Genomic DNA, 18,261 nt, shown 5'->3' with positions numbered 1-18,261 from the left:
GAACAAAAAGACTGAACGACTGGGTCGGGTCCATAGATACAGAACAAAAAGACTGAACGACTGGGTCGCGTCCATAGATACAGAACAAAAAGACTGAACGACTGGGTCGGGTCCATAGATACAGAACAAAAAGACTGAACGACTGGGTCGGGTCCATAGATACAGAACAAAAAGACTGAACGACTGGGTCGCGTCCATAGATACAGAACAAAAAGACTGAACGACTGGGTCGCGTCCATAGATACAGAACAAAAAGACTGAACGACTGGGTCGGGTCCATAGATACAGAACAAAAAGACTGAACGACTGGGTCGCGTCCATAGATACAGAACAAAAAGACTGAACGACTGGGTCGGGTCCATAGATACAGAACAAAAAGACTGAACGACTGGGTCGGGTCCATAGATACAGAACAAAAAGACTGAACGACTGGGTCGGGTCCATAGATACAGAACAAAAAGACTGAACGACTGGGTCGGGTCCATAGATACAGAACAAAAAGACTGAACGACTGGGTCGCGTCCATAGATACAGAACAAAAAGACTGAACGACTGGGTCGCGTCCATAGATACAGAACAAAAAGACTGAACGACTGGGTCGGGTCCATAGATACAGAACAAAAAGACTGAACGACTGGGTCGCGTCCATAGATACAGAACAAAAAGACTGAACGACTGGGTCGGGTCCATAGATACAGAACAAAAAGACTGAACGACTGGGTCGGGTCCATAGATACAGAACAAAAAGACTGAACGACTGGGTCGCGTCCATAGATACAGAACAAAAAGACTGAACGACTGGGTCGGGTCCATAGATACAGAACAAAAAGACTGAACGACTGGGTCGGGTCCATAGATACAGAACAAAAAGACTGAACGACTGGGTCGCGTCCATAGATACAGAACAAAAAGACTGAACGACTGGGTCGGGTCCATAGATACAGAACAAAAAGACTGAACGACTGGGTCGCGTCCATAGATACAGAACAAAAAGACTGAACGACTGGGTCGCGTCCCTGGCAACCGAACCGATAGAATAAACGACCAGGCGGCTTGGGAAGCAACCCCAGATTTGAGTTGGAACTATATATTGTGGAAGGATGAAATAGTATGAATAAATTAATCAAAATAACTTTTGTAATGAATATATGTAAATTATTTTAATATGTTGGTAACCCATTGTATAAATGTGATAATGCCCCACACCTCCTCCAAACACCGTCTTCTTGGGCATTATCAGTTAAATGTTTGTTCTCAGAGTTGTCCTAATGCTGTGTGAAGGCGGACTGAATGTCCCTCTCTGTCCAATGAATACTGTGTTGTATAGCCTGTACATGTTATGTGTGGGTCTACTGTTATCCATTGCCATGGTTGTATACATTGCCATGGTTGTATACATTGCCATGGTTGTATACATTGCCATGGTTGTATACATTGCTATGGTGCTTTCCATTGCTATGGTGCTTTCCATTGCTATGGTGCTTTCCATTGCTATGGTGCTTTCCATTGCTATGGTGCTTTCCATTACAATGGTGCTTTCCATTGCTATGGTGCTTTCCATTGCTATGGTGCTTTCCATTGCTATGGTGCTTTCCATTGCTATGGTGCTTTCCATTACAATGGTGCTTTCCATTACAATGGTGCTTTCCATTACAATGCAGTTGTTAACTATTAGTCTGGAATGCTGTTTTTCATTGAAAAGCGCTGCATAGTCAATCCAACATCTCCATTGGCCGTGCACCTGCAGAGTTCCGCATTGTTACAAAATTAGGTAGGCTTTTAGTGTGAAACTGTGATATTAACTATTGCTACCTCAGCCCTGCTAAATATATTTGCTTTGATTGAAAATCTGCTGTTTCTGTGTGCCATAGGTTGACTGCATTCTTCTTTGCTGGAGTGTACTCTATATCTATAGTATAACATACCATCTCAGGGAGGGAGGGAGGGAGGGAGGGAGAGAGAGAGAGAACTTCAGTTCACACAGGACACCAGATAATGCAGGAGAATTACACCAGATAGGACAGACTGACCCTAGATACTGGTGACTGTGACCTCCTTCGGTCTCTCCCTCAGGGTGGCACGGTGATCGGCAGTGCTCGCTGTAAGGTCTTCACCACGCGGGACGGTCGCCTGGCAGCAGCCTTTAACCTGGTGAAGAGAGGCATCACCAATCTGTGTGTGTGTGGAGGAGACGGCAGCCTCACCGGAGCTAACATCTTCAGGACCGAGTGGACTGGACTGCTGGCTGAACTGGTTCAGAAAGGTACACACCCACACACACTCTCTCTCTCTTAATGAAATACTTATTCTGTAATGAACACATTATGCTTCATAGATCCTTGGCTTTTCCGAGTCATTTCACCATATTTTGGGTTAGGATATGGCATCCAGTATTTTTACACTGTGTGTGTGTGTGTGTGTGCGTGCGCGTGCGCCCCCTGCAGGCCGGATCACCGACACCCTAGCGAAGCAGCATGATCACCTGAACATCGTAGGGTTGGTTGGATCTATAGACAATGACTTCTGTGGGACAGACATGACCATAGGCGCTGACTCCGCCCTGCATCGCATCATGGAGATAGTGGACGCCATCACTACCACCGCACAGAGGTACACAGTTTAATCAGTTTACATGTTAGTCACTTAACAGACGCTCTTATCCAGGGAGACTTACCACAACATAGGTCTAGGACTGTGGGACAACACAGGTCTAGGACTGTGGGACAACACAGGTCTAGGACTGTGGGACAACACAGGTCTAGGACTGTGGGACAACACAGGTCTAGGACTGCGCATCCTATAAACAGGGTTCATACCGACTTTGACAAGGTACATTTTTCAAGCACTTCATACAGGGCCTAATACAGGGCCTAATATAGAACCCCGCCCCCCAAAATAAAAACATGCAAAAATTGTCCAATAGAAATCAACCACTTCATGAATAATTGTGTTTTTATCCAATGCATGGATATTCAAATTATTATTACATTCTAAAATATGTGACAACATTTTTCTGTGGCCTATGCAGGCACACTTAATAAAGCCGTGAATAGTGACAGCATTAAAACCTCTTAGGATCCCTAGTGATCCCTTCCCACTCTAATCCCGTTAACGGGATTGATTTGACAACAGCCAGTGAAATTGCAGCGCGCCAAATTCAAAAACAGAAATACTCATAATACAAATTCATAAAACATGCAAGTGTTATACATCAAAATAAAGCTTAACTTCTTGTTAATCCAGCCGCTGTGTCAAAACTTTACTGTGTAAGCAGACCATGCGATTATCTGAGGACAGCACCCCGCATACAATCACATGAAAATCAGATTTCAACCAGGCAGGTGCGCGACAAAAGTCAGAAATAGCGATATAATTAATGCCTTACCTTTTGAAGATCTTCTTCTGTTGGCACTCCAAAACGTCCCAGAAACATCACAAATGGTCCTTTTGTTCGATAAATTCCTTCTTTATATCCCAAAAATTTCAATTTATTTGGCGGTTTCAACTCGCCCAACATGCCTACAAAGTATCTAAACTTGGTCCAAACATTTCAAACAACGTTCCTAATCCAACCTTAGGTACCCTAAAACGTAAATAATCGATCAAATTGCAAACGTGATATACTGTGTTCAATACCGGAAAAAAACAACATGGAGCGTGATCCAGATCATGCGCACCAAAAGACTTGAGTCCATCTGAGTGACACATGGAAAGAACAGGACTACTTCTTCATTTCTCACTGATTGACAATAAATGTCACATGCTGTTGTGCAAATGGAATAGACAACAGGTGGAAATTATAGGCATTTAGCAAGACACCCCCAATAAAGGTGTGGTCTGCAGGTGGTGACCACAGACCACTTCTCAGTTCCTATGCTTCCTGGCTGATGTTTTGGTCACTTTTGAATGCTGGCGAGGCTTTCACTCTAGTGGTAGCATGAGACGGAGTCTACAACCCACACAAGTAGCTCAGGTATTGCAGCTCATTCAGGATGGCACATCAATGCGAGCTGTGGCAAGAAGGTTTGCTGTGTCTGTCAGCATAGTGTCCAGAGCATGGAGGTGCTACGAGGAGACAGGCCAGTACATCAGGAGTGTGGAGGAGGCCGTAGGAGGGCAACAACCCAGCAGCAGGACCGCTAACTCCGCCTTAGTGCAAGGACGAGCAGGAGGAGCACTGCCAGAGCCCTGCAAAATGACCTCCAGCAGGCCACAAATGTGCATGTCTGCTCAAACGGTCAGAAACAGACTCAATGAGGGTGGTATGAGGGCCCGACCTCCACAGGTGGGGGTTGTGCTTACAGCCCAACACCGTGCAGGACGTTTGGCATTTGCCAGAGAACACCAAGATTGGCAAATTCGCCACTGGCGCCCTGTGCTCTTCACAGATGAAAGCAGGTTCACACTGAGCACATGTGACAGACGTGACAGAGTCTGGAGACGCCGTGGAGAACGTTCTGCTGCCTGCAACATCCTCCAGCATGACCGGTTTGGCGGTGGGCCAGTAATGGTGTGGGGTGGCATTTCTTTGGGGGGCCGCACAGCCCTCCATGTGCTCGCCAGAGGTAGCCTGACTGCCATTTGGTACCGAGATGAGATCCTTAGACCCCTTGTGAGACCATATGCTGGTACGGTTGGCCCTGGGTTCCTCATAATGCAAGACAATGCTAGACCTCATGTGGGTGGAGTGTGTCAGCAGTTCCTGCAAGAGGAAGGCATTGATGCTATGGACTGGCCCGCCCCTTCCCCAGACCTGAATCCAATTGAGCACATCTGGGACATCATGTCTTGCCCCATCCACCAACGCCACGTTGCACCACAGACTGTCCAGGAGTTGGCGGATGCTTTAGTCCAGGTCTGGGAGGAGATCCATCAGGAGACCATCCGCCACCTCATCAGGACCATGCCCAGGCGTTGTAGGGAGGTCATACAGGCACGTGGAGGCCACACACACTACTGAGCCTCATTTTGACTTGTTTTAAGGACATTACATTAAAGTTGGATCAGCCTGTAGTGTGGTTTTCCACTTTAATTTTGAGTGTGACTCCAAATCCAGACCTCCATGGGTTGATAAATTTGATTTCCATTGATAATTTTTTGTGTGCTTTTGTTGTCAGCACATTCAACTATGTAAAGAAAAAGTATTTAATAAGAATATTTAATTCATTCAGATCTAGGATGTGTTATTTTAGTGTTCCCTTTATTTTTTTGAGCAGTGTATAATAAACAGAGTAGCAGCAGTGTGTGTAAGTTCAATTCTTAAATTCAATGACAACATTAATGTGGTTTGTACTAAATTGCTTTTAAAATCAGTTCTGAGTAAAGAGTTTATTTTACAGCCACCAGCGTGCATTTGTCCTGGAGGTCATGGGACGTCACTGTGGGTAAGTTAAGTTCCACATGTTAATGTTGTTATTTTAGGGTCGTTGTTATGTGTGACTGTATCCTCTGTAACCTCTCTAAAACAGGCCATTCCATTCCATTAATTTTCTCTCTCCACAGGTATCTAGCGTTGGTGTCTGCTCTGGCCTCCGGAGCAGACTGGCTCTTCATCCCAGAGGCTCCACCATTAGAGGGCTGGGAGGACCACATGTGTGCCCGCCTGGAGCATGTGAGGCTGGGACTAGTTCTATATTCTATACTGTTCTATCCTGTTCTATTTTATTCTATACTGTTCTATCCTTTTCTATTCTGTTCTGTTCTATCCTGTTCTATTTTATTCTATACTGTTCTGTTTTATTCTATACTGTTCTATCCTTTTCTATTCTGTTCTGTTCTATCCTGTTCTATTTTATTCTATACTGTTCTATTTTATTCTATGCTGTTCTATCCTGTTCTATTTTATTCTATACTGTTCTATCCTTTTCTGTTCTGTTCTGTTCTATACTGTTCTATTTTATTCTATACTGTTCTATTTTATTCTATACTGTTCTATTTTATTCTATACTGTTCTATCCTGTTCTATTTTATTCTATACTGTTCTATTTTATTCTATACTGTTCTATTTTATTCTATCCTGTTCTATTTTATTCTATCCTGTTCTATTTTATTCTATCCTGTTCTATTTTGTCCTATCCTGTTCTATTTTATTCTATCCTGTTCTATTTTATTTTATTATATCCTGTTCTATTTTATCCTGTTCTATTCTGTTCTGTTCTATTCTATTCTATCCTGTTCTATTTTATTATATTCTATACTGTTCTATCCTGTTCTATCCTGTTCTATTTTATTCTATCCTGTTCTATTTTATTTTATTCTATCCTGTTCTATTCTATCCTGTTCTAGTTTATTCTATACTGTTCTATCCTGTTCTATTTTGTTCCACCTGTTCTATTTTATTCTATCCTGTTCTATTTTATTTTGTTCTATCCTGTTCTATTTTATTTTGTTCTATCCTGTTCTATTTTATTTTATTCTATCCTGTTCTATTTTATTCTATCCTGTTCTATTTTATTCTATCCTGTTCTATTTTATTCTATCCTGTTCTATTTTATTCTATCCTGTTCTATTTTATTTTGTTCTATCCTGTTCTATTTTATTTTATTCTATCCTGTTCTATTCTATCCTGTTCTATTTTATTCTATACTGTTCTATCCTGTTCTATTTTGTTCCACCTGTTCTATTTTATTCTATCCTGTTCTATTTTATTTTGTTCTATCCTGTTCTATTTTATTTTGTTCTATCCTGTTCTATTTTATTTTGTTCTATCCTGTTCTATTTTATTTTATTCTATCCTGTTCTATTTTATTCTATCCTGTTCTATTTTATTCTATCCTGTTCTATTTTATTCTATCCTGTTCTATTTTATTCTATCCTGTTCTATTTTATTCTATACTGTTCTATTTTATTCTATACTGTTCTATCTATTTTATTCTATACTGTTCTATTTTTTTCTATGCTGTTCTATTTTATTCTATACTGTTCTATTTTATTCTATACTGTTCTATTTTATTCTATACTGTTCTAATTTATTCTATCCTGTTCTATTTTATTCTATACTGTTCTATCCTGTTCTATTTTATTCTATACTGTTCTATCCTGTTCTATCCTGTTCTATTTTGTTCTATCCTGTTCTTTTTTGTTCTATCCTGTTCTATTTTATTCTATCCTGTTCTATTTTATTTTATTCTATACTGTTCTATCCTGTTCTATTTTGTTCTATCCTGTTCTATTTTATTCTATCCTGTTCTATTTTATTGTATTCTATACTGTTCTATCCTGTTCTATCCTGTTCTATTTTATTCTATCATGTTCTATTTTATGTTATTCTATACTGTCCTATCCTGTTCTATTTTATTCTATCCTGTTCTATTTTATTTTATTCTATACTGTTCTATCCTGTTCTATTTTGTTCTATCCTGTTCTATTTTATTATATCCTGTTCTATTTTATGTTATTCTATCCTGTTCTATCCTGTTCTATTTTATTCTATCCTGTTCTATTCTATCCTGTTCTATTTTATTCTATACTGTTCTATCCTGTTCTATCCTGTTCTATTTGGTTCTATCCTGTTCTATTTTATGTTATTCTATCCTGTTCTATCCTGTTCTATTTTATTATATCATGTTCTATTCTATCCTGTTCTATTTTATTCTATACTGTTCTATACTGTTCTATCCTGTTCTATTTTGTTCTATCCTGTTCTATTTTATTTTATTATATCCTGTTCTATCCTGTTCTATTTAGTTCTATACTGTTCTATCCTGTTCTATCCTGTTCTATTTTATTATATCCTGTTCTATTTTATTTTATTATATCCTGTTCTATTTTATGTTATTCTGTTCTGTTCTATCCTGTTCTATTTTATTCTATCCTGTTCTATTTTATTTTATTCTATACTGTTCTATCCTGTTCTATTTTATTCTATACTGTTCTATCCTGTTCTATCCTGTTCTATTTTATTCTATCCTGTTCTATTTTATTTTATTCTATCCTGTTCTATTTTATTCTATCGTGTTCTATTTTATTTTGTTCTATCCTGTTCTATTTTGTTCTATCCTGTTCTATTTTATTCTATCCTGTTCTATTTTATTTTATTCTATCCTGTTCTATTTTATTATATTCTATACTGTTCTATCCTGTTCTATCCTGTTCTATTTTATTATATCCTGTTCTATTTTATTTTATTCTATCCTGTTCTATTCTATCCTGTTCTGTTTTATTTTATTCTATACTGTTCTAGCCTGTTCAATTTTATTTTATTCTATCCTGTTCTATTTTATTCTATACTGTTCTATCCTGTTCTATTTTATTCTATCCTGTTCTATTTTATTCTATCCTGTTCTATTTTATTTTATTCTATCCTGTTCTATTTTATTTAATCCTGTTCTCTTCTATCCTGTTCTATTTTATTCTATCCTGTTCTATTCTATCCTGTTCTATTTTATTTTATTCTATACTGTTCTATCCTGTTCTATCCTGTTCTATCCTGTTCTATTTTATTCTATCCTGTTCTATTTTATTCTATCCTGTTCTATTCTATCCTGTTCTATTTTATTGTATTCTATTCTGTTCTATCCTGTTCTATCCTGTTCTATTTTATTCTATCCTGTTCTATTTTATTCTATCCTGTTCTATTTTATTTTATTCTATCCTGTTCTATTTTATTTTATTCTATCCTGTTCTATTTTATCCTGTTCTATTCTATCCTGTTCTATTTTATTTTATTCTATACTGTTCTATTTTATTCTATCCTGTTCTATTTTATTTTATTCTATCCTGTTCTATTCTATCCTGTTCTATTTTATTTTATTCTATCCTGTTCTATTCTATCCTGTTCTATTTTATTTTATTCTATCCTGTTCTATTCTATCCTGTTCTATTTTATTTCATTCTATACTGTTCTATCCTGTTCTATTTTATTCTGTCCTGTTCTATTTTATTTTATTCTATCCTGTTCTATTTTATTTTATTCTATCCTGTTCTATTTTATTCTATCCTGTTCTATTTTATTTTATTCTATCCTGTTCTATTTTATCCTGTTCTATTCTATCCTCTTCTATCCTGTTCTATTCTATCCTGTTCTATTTTATCCTGTTATATTCTGTTCTGTTCTATCCTGTTCTGTTCTATTTTATTCTATTCTACATGGAACAAAAATTGAAATGCAACAATTTCTAAGATTTTACTCAGTTACAGTTCATATCAGAAAATCGGTCATTTGAAATAAATTCATTAGACCCTAATCTATGTATTTCACATGACTGGGCAGGGGCGTAGCCATTGGTGAGCCAGGCCCAGCCAATCAGAATGAGTTTTTTTCTACAAAGGGGCTATATTACAGACAGAAATACTTGTCCTCAAAATGTCTTGGATTTTCTTTTTCAAATCATGAAAAATGGGACCAACACTTATTACATCAATCAAATGTATTTATACTGCCTTTTTAACATCATGTCACAAAGTGATATACAGAATCCCAGCCTAAAACAGCAACCAATGCAGATGTAGAAGCACGGTGGCTAGGAAAAACTCCCTAGAAAGGCAGGAACCTAGGAAGAAACCTAGAGAGGAACCAGGCTCTGAGGGGTGGCCAGTCCTCTTCTGGCTGTGCCGGTAGAGATTATAAGAGTACATGGCCATCAAGGCCATATCGTTCTTCAAGATGTTCAAACGTTCATAGATGACCAACAGGGTCAAATAATAATCACAGTGGTTGTAGAGGGTGCAACAGATCAGCACCTCAGGAGTAAATGTCAGTTGGCTTTTCATAGCTGAGCATTCAGAGGTCGAGAGAGAGAGAGAGAGGGAGGGAGAGAGAGGGAACACATTTAAGTTTACACAGGACACCAGATAAGACGACATAATTACACCAGATATAACAGACTGACCCCAGCCCCCCGGCACATAGACTATTGCAGCATAGATACTGGAGGCTGAGACGGGGGGGTCGGGGGACACTGTGGCCCCGGCCTACCAGGCAGGATATAACCCCACCCACTTTGCCAAAGCACAGCCCCCACACCACTAGATGGATATCAACAGACCACCATCTTACTACCTTGAGACAAGGCTGAGTTTAGCCCAGGAAGATCTCCACCGCAGGAGCCCGAGTGGGCGCAAAACTAGACAGGAAGATCACGTCTGTGACTCAACCCACTCAAGTGATGCACCCCTCCTAGGGACGGCATGGAAGAGCACCAGTAAGCCCCTGTAATAGGGTCAGAGGCAGAGAATCCCAGTGGAAAGAGGGGAACCGGCCAGGCAGAGACATCAAGAGTGGTTAGTTACTCCAGTGCCTTGCCGTTCACCTTCACACCCCTGGGCCAGACTACACTCAATCATAGGACCTACTGAAGAGATGAGTCTTCAATAGAGACTTAAAGGTTGAGACCGAGTGCGTCTCTCACATGGGTAGGCAGACCATTCCATAAAAATGGAGCTCTATAGGAGAAAGCCCTGCCTCCAGCTGTTTGCTTAGAAATTCTAGGGACAATTAGGAGGCCTGCGTCTTGTGACCGTAGCGAACGTGTAGGTATGTACTGCAGGACCAAATTGGAGAAACAGGTCGGAGCAAGCCCATGTAATGCTTTGTAGGTTAGCAGTAAAACCTTGAAATCAGCCCTAGCCTTAACAGAAAGCCAGTGTAGAGGCTAGCACTGGAGTAATATGATCCAATTTTTTGGTTCTAGTCAGGATTAACTGCACTAACTGAAGTTTATTTAGTGCTTTATCCGGGTAGTCTAACCTAGCAGTGACAAAAGCATGGATAAGCTTTTCTGCATAATTTTTTTACAGAAAAGTTCTGGTTTTTGCAATTACGAAGTTGGAAAAAGCTGCCCTTTAAATATTCTTGATGTGTTTGTCAAAAGAGGGTCCAGAGTTTTGGGGATTCACCACTTCTTCATCGAAATGCATAGCTGTGTGTCGTCTGCATAGCAGTGACATTGTGTTTACGAATGACATCGCAAAGAGGTAGAATATATAGTGAAAACAATAGTGGTCCTAAAATGGAAACTTGAGGAACACCGAAACTTACCATTGATTTGTCAGAAGACAAACCATCCACAGAGACTAACTAATATCTTTCTGACTGTTGCCATCTAAACCAGGCCAGAACTTGTCCGTGTAGACCAATTAGGTGTTCCACTCTCTCCAGAAGAATGAGGTGGTTGATGTTGTCCAAAGCAGCACTAAGGGGCCTGTTCTAAGGTACTGCATCTCAGTAACCCATTTCACTAAAAAGGGGGAAAAAGGTAACACAAAACAAAGCAGCAGGTCAGGGAGGACAGACACAGAGGTCTGACGCCACTAAAAGCTCATTTCCCACGTGTGCTGCATGTTCCATTTATATGTCTGTTCAGCATATGTTCTAGCCTCTTCTACACCTGCACCTGTTTGGGGGTTATGTTCTAGCCTCTTCTACACCTGCACCTGTTTGGGGGTTATGTTCTCGCCTCTTCTACACCTGCACCTGTTTGGGGGTTATGTTCTCGCCTCTTCTACACCTGCACCTGTTTGGGGGTTATGTTCTCGCCTCTTCTACACCTGCACCTGTTTGGGGGTTATGTTCTCGCCTCTTCTACACCTGCACCTGTTTGGGGGTTATGTTCTCGCCTCTTCTACACCTGCACCTGTTTGGGGGTTATGTTCTAGCCTCTTCTACACCTGCACCTGTTTGGGGGTTATGTTCTCGCCTCTTCTACACCTGCACCTGTTTGGGGGTTATGTTCTAGCCTCTTCTACACCTGCACCTGTTTGGGGGTTATGTTCTAGCCTCTTCTACACCTGCACCTGTTTGGGGGTTATGTTCTAGCCTCTTCTACACCTGCACCTGTTTGGGGGTTATGTTCTAGCCTCTTCTACACCTGCACCTGTTTGGGGGTTATGTTCTCGCCTCTTCTACACCTGCACCTGTTTGGGGGTTATGTTCTCGCCTCTTCTACACCTGCACCTGTTTGGGGGTTATGTTCTAGCCTCTTCTACACCTGCACCTGTTTGGGGGTTATGTTCTCGCCTCTTCTACACCTGCACCTGTTTGGGGGTTATGTTCTAGCCTCTTCTACACCTGCACCTGTTTGGGGGTTATGTTCTCGCCTCTTCTACACCTGCACCTGTTTGAGGGTTATGTTCTAGCCTCTTCTACACCTGCACCTGTTTGGGGGTTATGTTCTAGCCTCTTCTACACCTGCACCTGTTTGGGGGTTATGTTCTCGCCTCTTCTACACCTGCATTGCTTTGCTGTTTGGGGGTTATGTTCTAGCCTCTTCTACACCTGCACCTGTTTGGGGGTTATGTTCTAGCCTCTTCTACACCTGCACCTGTTTGGGGGTTATGTTCTAGCCTCTTCTACACCTGCACCTGTTTGGGGGTTATGTTCTCGCCTCTTCTACACCTGCACCTGTTTGGGGGTTATGTTCTAGCCTCTTCTACACCTGCACCTGTTTGGGGGTTATGTTCTCTCCTCTTCTACACCTGCACCTGTTTGGGGGTTATGTTCTAGCCTCTTCTACACCTGCACCTGTTTGGGGGTTATGTTCTCGCCTCTTCTACACCTGCACCTGTTTGGGGGTTATGTTCTCGCCTCTTCTACACCTGCACCTGTTTGGGGGTTATGTTCTAGCCTCTTCTACACCTGCACCTGTTTGGGGGTTATGTTCTAGCCTCTTCTACACCTGCACCTGTTTGGGGGTTATGTTCTAGCCTCTTCTACACCTGCACCTGTTTGGGGGTTATGTTCTAGCCTCTTCTACACCTGCACCTGTTTGGGGGTTATGTTCTCGCCTCTTCTACACCTGCACCTGTTTGGGGGTTATGTTCTAGCCTCTTCTACACCTGCACCTGTTTGGGGGTTATGTTCTAGCCTCTTCTACACCTGCACCTGTTTGGGGGTTATGTTCTAGCCTCTTCTACACCTGCACCTGTTTGGGGGTTATGTTCTCGCCTCTTCTACACCTGCACCTGTTTGGGGGTTATGTTCTAGCCTCTTCTACACCTGCACCTGTTTGGGGGTTATGTTCTAGCCTCTTCTACACCTGCACCTGTTTGGGGGTTATGTTCTAGCCTCTTCTACACCTGCACCTGTTTGGGGGTTATGTTCTAGCCTCTTCTACACCTGCACCTGTTTGGGGGTTATGTTCTAGCCTCTTCTACACCTGCACCTGTTTGGGGGTTATGTTCTCGCCTCTTCTACACCTGCACCTGTTTGGGGGTTATGTTCTAGCCTCTTCTACACCTGCACCTGTTTGGGGGTTATGTTCTAGCCTCTTCTACACCTGCACCTGTTTGGGGGTTATGTTCTAGCCTCTTCTACACCTGCACCTGTTTGGGGGTTATGTTCTAGCCTCTTCTACACCTGCACCTGTTTGGGGGTTATGTTCTAGCCTCTTCTACACCTGCACCTGTTTGGGGGTTATGTTCTAGCCTCTTCTACACCTGCACCTGTTTGGGGGTTATGTTCTAGCCTCTTCTACACCTGCACCTGTTTGGGGGTTATGTTCTAGCCTCTTCTACACCTGCACCTGTTTGGGGGTTATGTTCTAGCCTCTTCTACACCTGCACCTGTTTGGGGGTTATGTTCTAGCCTCTTCTACACCTGCACCTGTTTGGGGGTTATGTTCTAGCCTCTTCTACACCTGCATTGCTTTGCTGTTTGGGGGTTATGTTCTAGCCTCTTCTACACCTGCATTGCTTTGCTGTTTGGGGGTTATGTTCTAGCCTCTTCTACACCTGCACCTGTTTGGGGGTTATGTTCTAGCCTCTTCTACACCTGCACCTGTTTGGGGATTATGTTCTAGCCTCTTCTACACCTGCATTGCATTGCTGTTTGGGGGTTATGTTCTAGCCTCTTCTACACCTGCACCTGTTTGGGGGTTATGTTCTCGCCTCTTCTACACCTGCACCTGTTTGGGGGTTATGTTCTAGCCTCTTCTACACCTGCACCTGTTTGGGGGTTATGTTCTAGCCTCTTCTACACCTGCACCTGTTTGGGGGTTATGTTCTAGCCTCTTCTACACCTGCACCTGTTTGGGGGTTATGTTCTAGCCTCTTCTACACCTGCACCTGTTTGGGGGTTATGTTCTCGCCTCTTCTACACCTGCACCTGTTTGGGGGTTATGTTCTAGCCTCTTCTACACCTGCACCTGTTTGGGGGTTATGTTCTAGCCTCTTCTACACCTGCACCTGTTTGGGGGTTATGTTCTAGCCTCTTCTACACCTGCACCTGTTTGGGGGTTATGTTCTCGCCTCTTCTACACCTGCACCTGTTTGGGGGTTATGTTCTAGCCTCTTCTACACCTGCACCTGTTTGGGGGTTATGTTCTAGCCTCTTCTACACCTGCACCTGTTTGGGGGTTATGTTCTAGCCTCTTCTACACCTGCACCTGTTTGGGGGTTATGTTCTAGCCTCTTCTACACATGCACCTGTTTGGGGGTTATGTTCTCGCCTCTTCTACACCTGCACCTGTTTGGGGGTTATGTTCTCGCCTCTTCTACACCTGCACCTGTTTGGGGGTTATGTTCTCGCCTCTTCTACACCTGCACCTGTTTGGGGGTTATGTTCTAGCCTCTTCTACACCTGCACCTGTTTGGGGGTTATGTTCTAGCCTCTTCTACACCTGCACCTGTTTGGGGGTTATGTTCTAGCCTCTTCTACACCTGCACCTGTTTGGGGGTTATGTTCTAGCCTCTTCTACACCTGCACCTGTTTGGGGGTTATGTTCTAGCCTCTTCTACACCTGCACCTGTTTGGGGGTTATGTTCTAGCCTCTTCTACACCTGCACCTGTTTGGGGGTTATGTTCTAGCCTCTTCTACACCTGCATTGCTTTGCTGTTTGGGGGTTATGTTCTAGCCTCTTCTACACCTGCATTGCTTTGCTGTTTGGGGGTTATGTTCTCGCCTCTTCTACACCTGCACCTGTTTGGGGGTTATGTTCTAGCCTCTTCTACACCTGCACCTGTTTGGGGGTTATGTTCTAGCCTCTTCTACACCTGCATTGCTTTGCTGTTTGGGGGTTATGTTCTAGCCTCTTCTACACCTGCACCTGTTTGGGGGTTATGTTCTCGCCTCTTCTACACCTGCACCTGTTTGGGGGTTATGTTCAAGCCTCTTCTACACCTGCACCTGTTTGGGGGTTATGTTCTAGCCTCTTCTACACCTGCACCTGTTTGGGGGTTATGTTCTAGCCTCTTCTACACCTGCACCTGTTTGGGGGTTATGTTCTAGCCTCTTCTACACCTGCACCTGTTTGGGGGTTATGTTCTAGCCTCTTCTACACCTGCACCTGTTTGGGGGTTATGTTCTAGCCTCTTCTACACCTGCACCTGTTTGGGGGTTATGTTCTAGCCTCTTCTACACCTGCACCTGTTTGGGGGTTATGTTCTAGCCTCTTCTACACCTGCACCTGTTTGGGGGTTATGTTCTAGCCTCTTCTACACCTGCATTGCTTTGCTGTTTGGGGGTTATGTTCTAGCCTCTTCTACACCTGCATTGCTTTGCTGTTTGGGGGTTATGTTCTAGCCTCTTCTACACCTGCACCTGTTTGGGGGTTATGTTCTAGCCTCTTCTACACCTGCACCTGTTTGGGGGTTATGTTCTAGCCTCTTCTACACCTGCATTGCTTTGCTGTTTGGGGGTTATGTTCTAGCCTCTTCTACACCTGCACCTGTTTGGGGGTTATGTTCTCGCCTCTTCTACACCTGCACCTGTTTGGGGGTTATGTTCTCGCCTCTTCTACACCTGCACCTGTTTGGGGGTTATGTTCTCGCCTCTTCTACACCTGCACCTGTTTGGGGGTTATGTTCTAGCCTCTTCTACACCTGCATTGCTTTGCTGTTTGGGGGTTATGTTCTCGCCTCTTCTACACCTGCATTGCTTTGCTGTTTGGGGGTTATGTTCTAGCCTCTTCTACACCTGCATTGCTTTGCTGTTTGGGGGTTATGTTCTAGCCTCTTCTACACCTGCATTGCTTTGCTGTTTGGGGGTTATGTTCTAGCCTCTTCTACACCTGCATTGCTTTGCTGTTTGGGGGTTATGTTCTAGCCTCTTCTACACCTGCATTGCTTTGCTGTTTGGGGGTTATGTTCTAGCCTCTTCTACACCTGCATTGCTTTGCTGTTTGGGGGTTATGTTCTAGCCTCTTCTACACCTGCATTGCTTTGCTGTTTGGGGGTTATGTTCTAGCCTCTTCTACACCTGCATTGCTTTGCTGTTTGGGGGTTATGTTCTAGCCTCTTCTACACCTGCATTGCTTTGCTGTTTGGGGGTTATGTTCTAGCCTCTTCTACACCTGCATTGCTTTGCTGTTTGGGGGTTATGTTCTAGCCTCTTCTACACCTGCATTGCTTTGCTGTTTGGGGGTTATGTTCTAGCCTCTTCTACACCTGCATTGCTTTGCTGTTTGGGGGTTATGTTCTAGCCTCTTCTACACCTGCATTGCTTTGCTGTTTGGGGGTTATGTTCTAGCCTCTTCTACACCTGCATTGCTTTGCTGTTTGGGGGTTATGTTCTAGCCTCTTCTACACCTGCATTGCTTTGCTGTTTGGGGGTTATGTTCTAGCCTCTTCTACACCTGCATTGCTTTGCTGTTTGGGGGTTATGTTCTCGCCTCTTCTACACCTGCATTGCTTTGCTGTTTGGGGGTTATGTTCTAGCCTCTTCTACACCTGCATTGCTTTGCTGTTTGGGGGTTATGTTCTAGCCTCTTCTACACCTGCATTGCTTTGCTGTTTGGGGGTTATGTTCTAGCCTCTTCTACACCTGCATTGCTTGCTGTTTGGGGTTTTAGGCTGAGTTTCTGTACAGCACTTTGAGATATCAGCTGATGTAAGAAGGGCTATATAAATACATTTGATTTGATCTTCTGTTATACAGTGCATTTGGAAAATATTCAGACCCCTTGACTTTTTTCACATTTTGTAATGTTAAAGCCTTATTCTAAAATTGTAAATTCAATTTTAGAATAAGTTGATTGGACATGATTTGGAAAGGCACACACTTGTCTATATAAGGTCCCACAGTTGACATGTCAGAGTAAAAACCAAGCCATGAGGTCGAAGGAATTGTCCGTAGAGCTCCGAGACAGGATTGTGTCAAGGCACAGATCTGGGGAAGGGTATCAAAATATTTCTGCAGCATTGAAGGTCCCCAAGAACACAGTGGCCTCCATCATTCTTAAATGGAATAAGTTTGGAACCACCAAGACTCTTCCTCAAGCTGTCTGCTCGGCCAAACTGGGCAATCGGGGGAGAAGGACCTTTGTCAGGGAGGTGACCAAGAAGCCTATGGTCACGCTGACAGAGCTTCAGAGTTCCTCTGTGGAGATGGGAGAACCTTCCAGAAGGACTATATCTGCAGCACTTTACCAATCAGGTGAAGTAAAATGCACATGACAGCCTGCTTGGAGTTTCCAAAAGGCACTTAAAGGACTCTAGTGAGGAACAAGATTCTCTGGTCTGATGAAACCAAGATTGAACTCTTTGGCCTGAATGCCAAGCGTCACGTCTGGAGGAAACCTGGCACCATCTCTACAGTGAAGCATGGTGGTGGCAGCAGCATGTTGTGGGAATGTTTTTCAGCGGCAGGACAACGACCCTAAGCACACAGCCAAGACAACGCAGGAATGGCTTCGGGGCAAGTCTCTGAATGTCCTTCAGTGGCCCAGCCACAGCCCGGACTTGAATCCGATCTAACATCTCTGGAGAGACCTGAAAATAGCTGTGCAGAAACACTCCCCATCCAACCTGACAGAGCTTGAGAGGATCTGCAGAGAAGAATCGGAGAAAATCCCCAAATACAGGTGTGCCAAGCTTGTAGCGTCATACTCAAGAAGACACGAGGCTGGAATCACAACAAAGTTGTTCTATTCTATGTCTTGTTTTGTTTTATTCTATATCCTGTTATATTCTCTGTTCTGTTCTAAAGTCTGTTATGTGTTCTGTTCTAGATTATATTCTGTTCTATTCTGCTCTGTTCTATGCTCTGTTCTATTCTATATTTAGTTCTGCTTTGCTCTGTTCTATATTGTGTTATATTCTATGTTCTGTTTTGTTCTGCTCTATTATATTCTGTTCTGTTATATTCCGTTCTATTATATTCTGTTATATTATAGTCTATATTCTGTTCTGTTATATTATAGTCTATATTCTGTTATATTATATTCTGTTATATTATAGTCTATATTCTGTTCTGTTATATTCTGTTATATTATAGTCTATATTCTGTTATATTATATTCTGTTATATTATAGTCTATATTCTGTTATATTATATTCTGTTATATTATAGTCTATATTATGTTCTGTTATATTCTGTTCTATTATATT

General features: G+C 42.4%; 1 protein-coding gene across 1 annotated transcript in view; it reads left to right on the top strand.

Moving 5' to 3' along the window:
- LOC139381013 (phosphofructokinase, liver a) overlaps positions 1 to 18,261 on the top strand; it is a 61,131-nt gene that overhangs the window by 25,238 nt on the left and 17,632 nt on the right. The window contains exons 4-7 of the mRNA XM_071124243.1: positions 2,074 to 2,263; positions 2,445 to 2,610; positions 5,340 to 5,384; positions 5,503 to 5,611. Of these exons, the coding sequence (XP_070980344.1) occupies positions 2,074 to 2,263; positions 2,445 to 2,610; positions 5,340 to 5,384; positions 5,503 to 5,611 (510 nt within the window). The remainder of the gene's footprint in view (positions 1 to 2,073; positions 2,264 to 2,444; positions 2,611 to 5,339; positions 5,385 to 5,502; positions 5,612 to 18,261) is intronic.

The sequence above is a fragment of the Oncorhynchus clarkii genome, chromosome 22 (genome assembly GCF_045791955.1).
Source record: "Oncorhynchus clarkii lewisi isolate Uvic-CL-2024 chromosome 22, UVic_Ocla_1.0, whole genome shotgun sequence".
Classification (NCBI taxonomy): Eukaryota; Metazoa; Chordata; class Actinopteri; order Salmoniformes; family Salmonidae; genus Oncorhynchus; species Oncorhynchus clarkii.
Note: the sequence above shows the minus strand (reverse complement) of the source record. Positions and strands in the feature narration are given on the sequence as shown.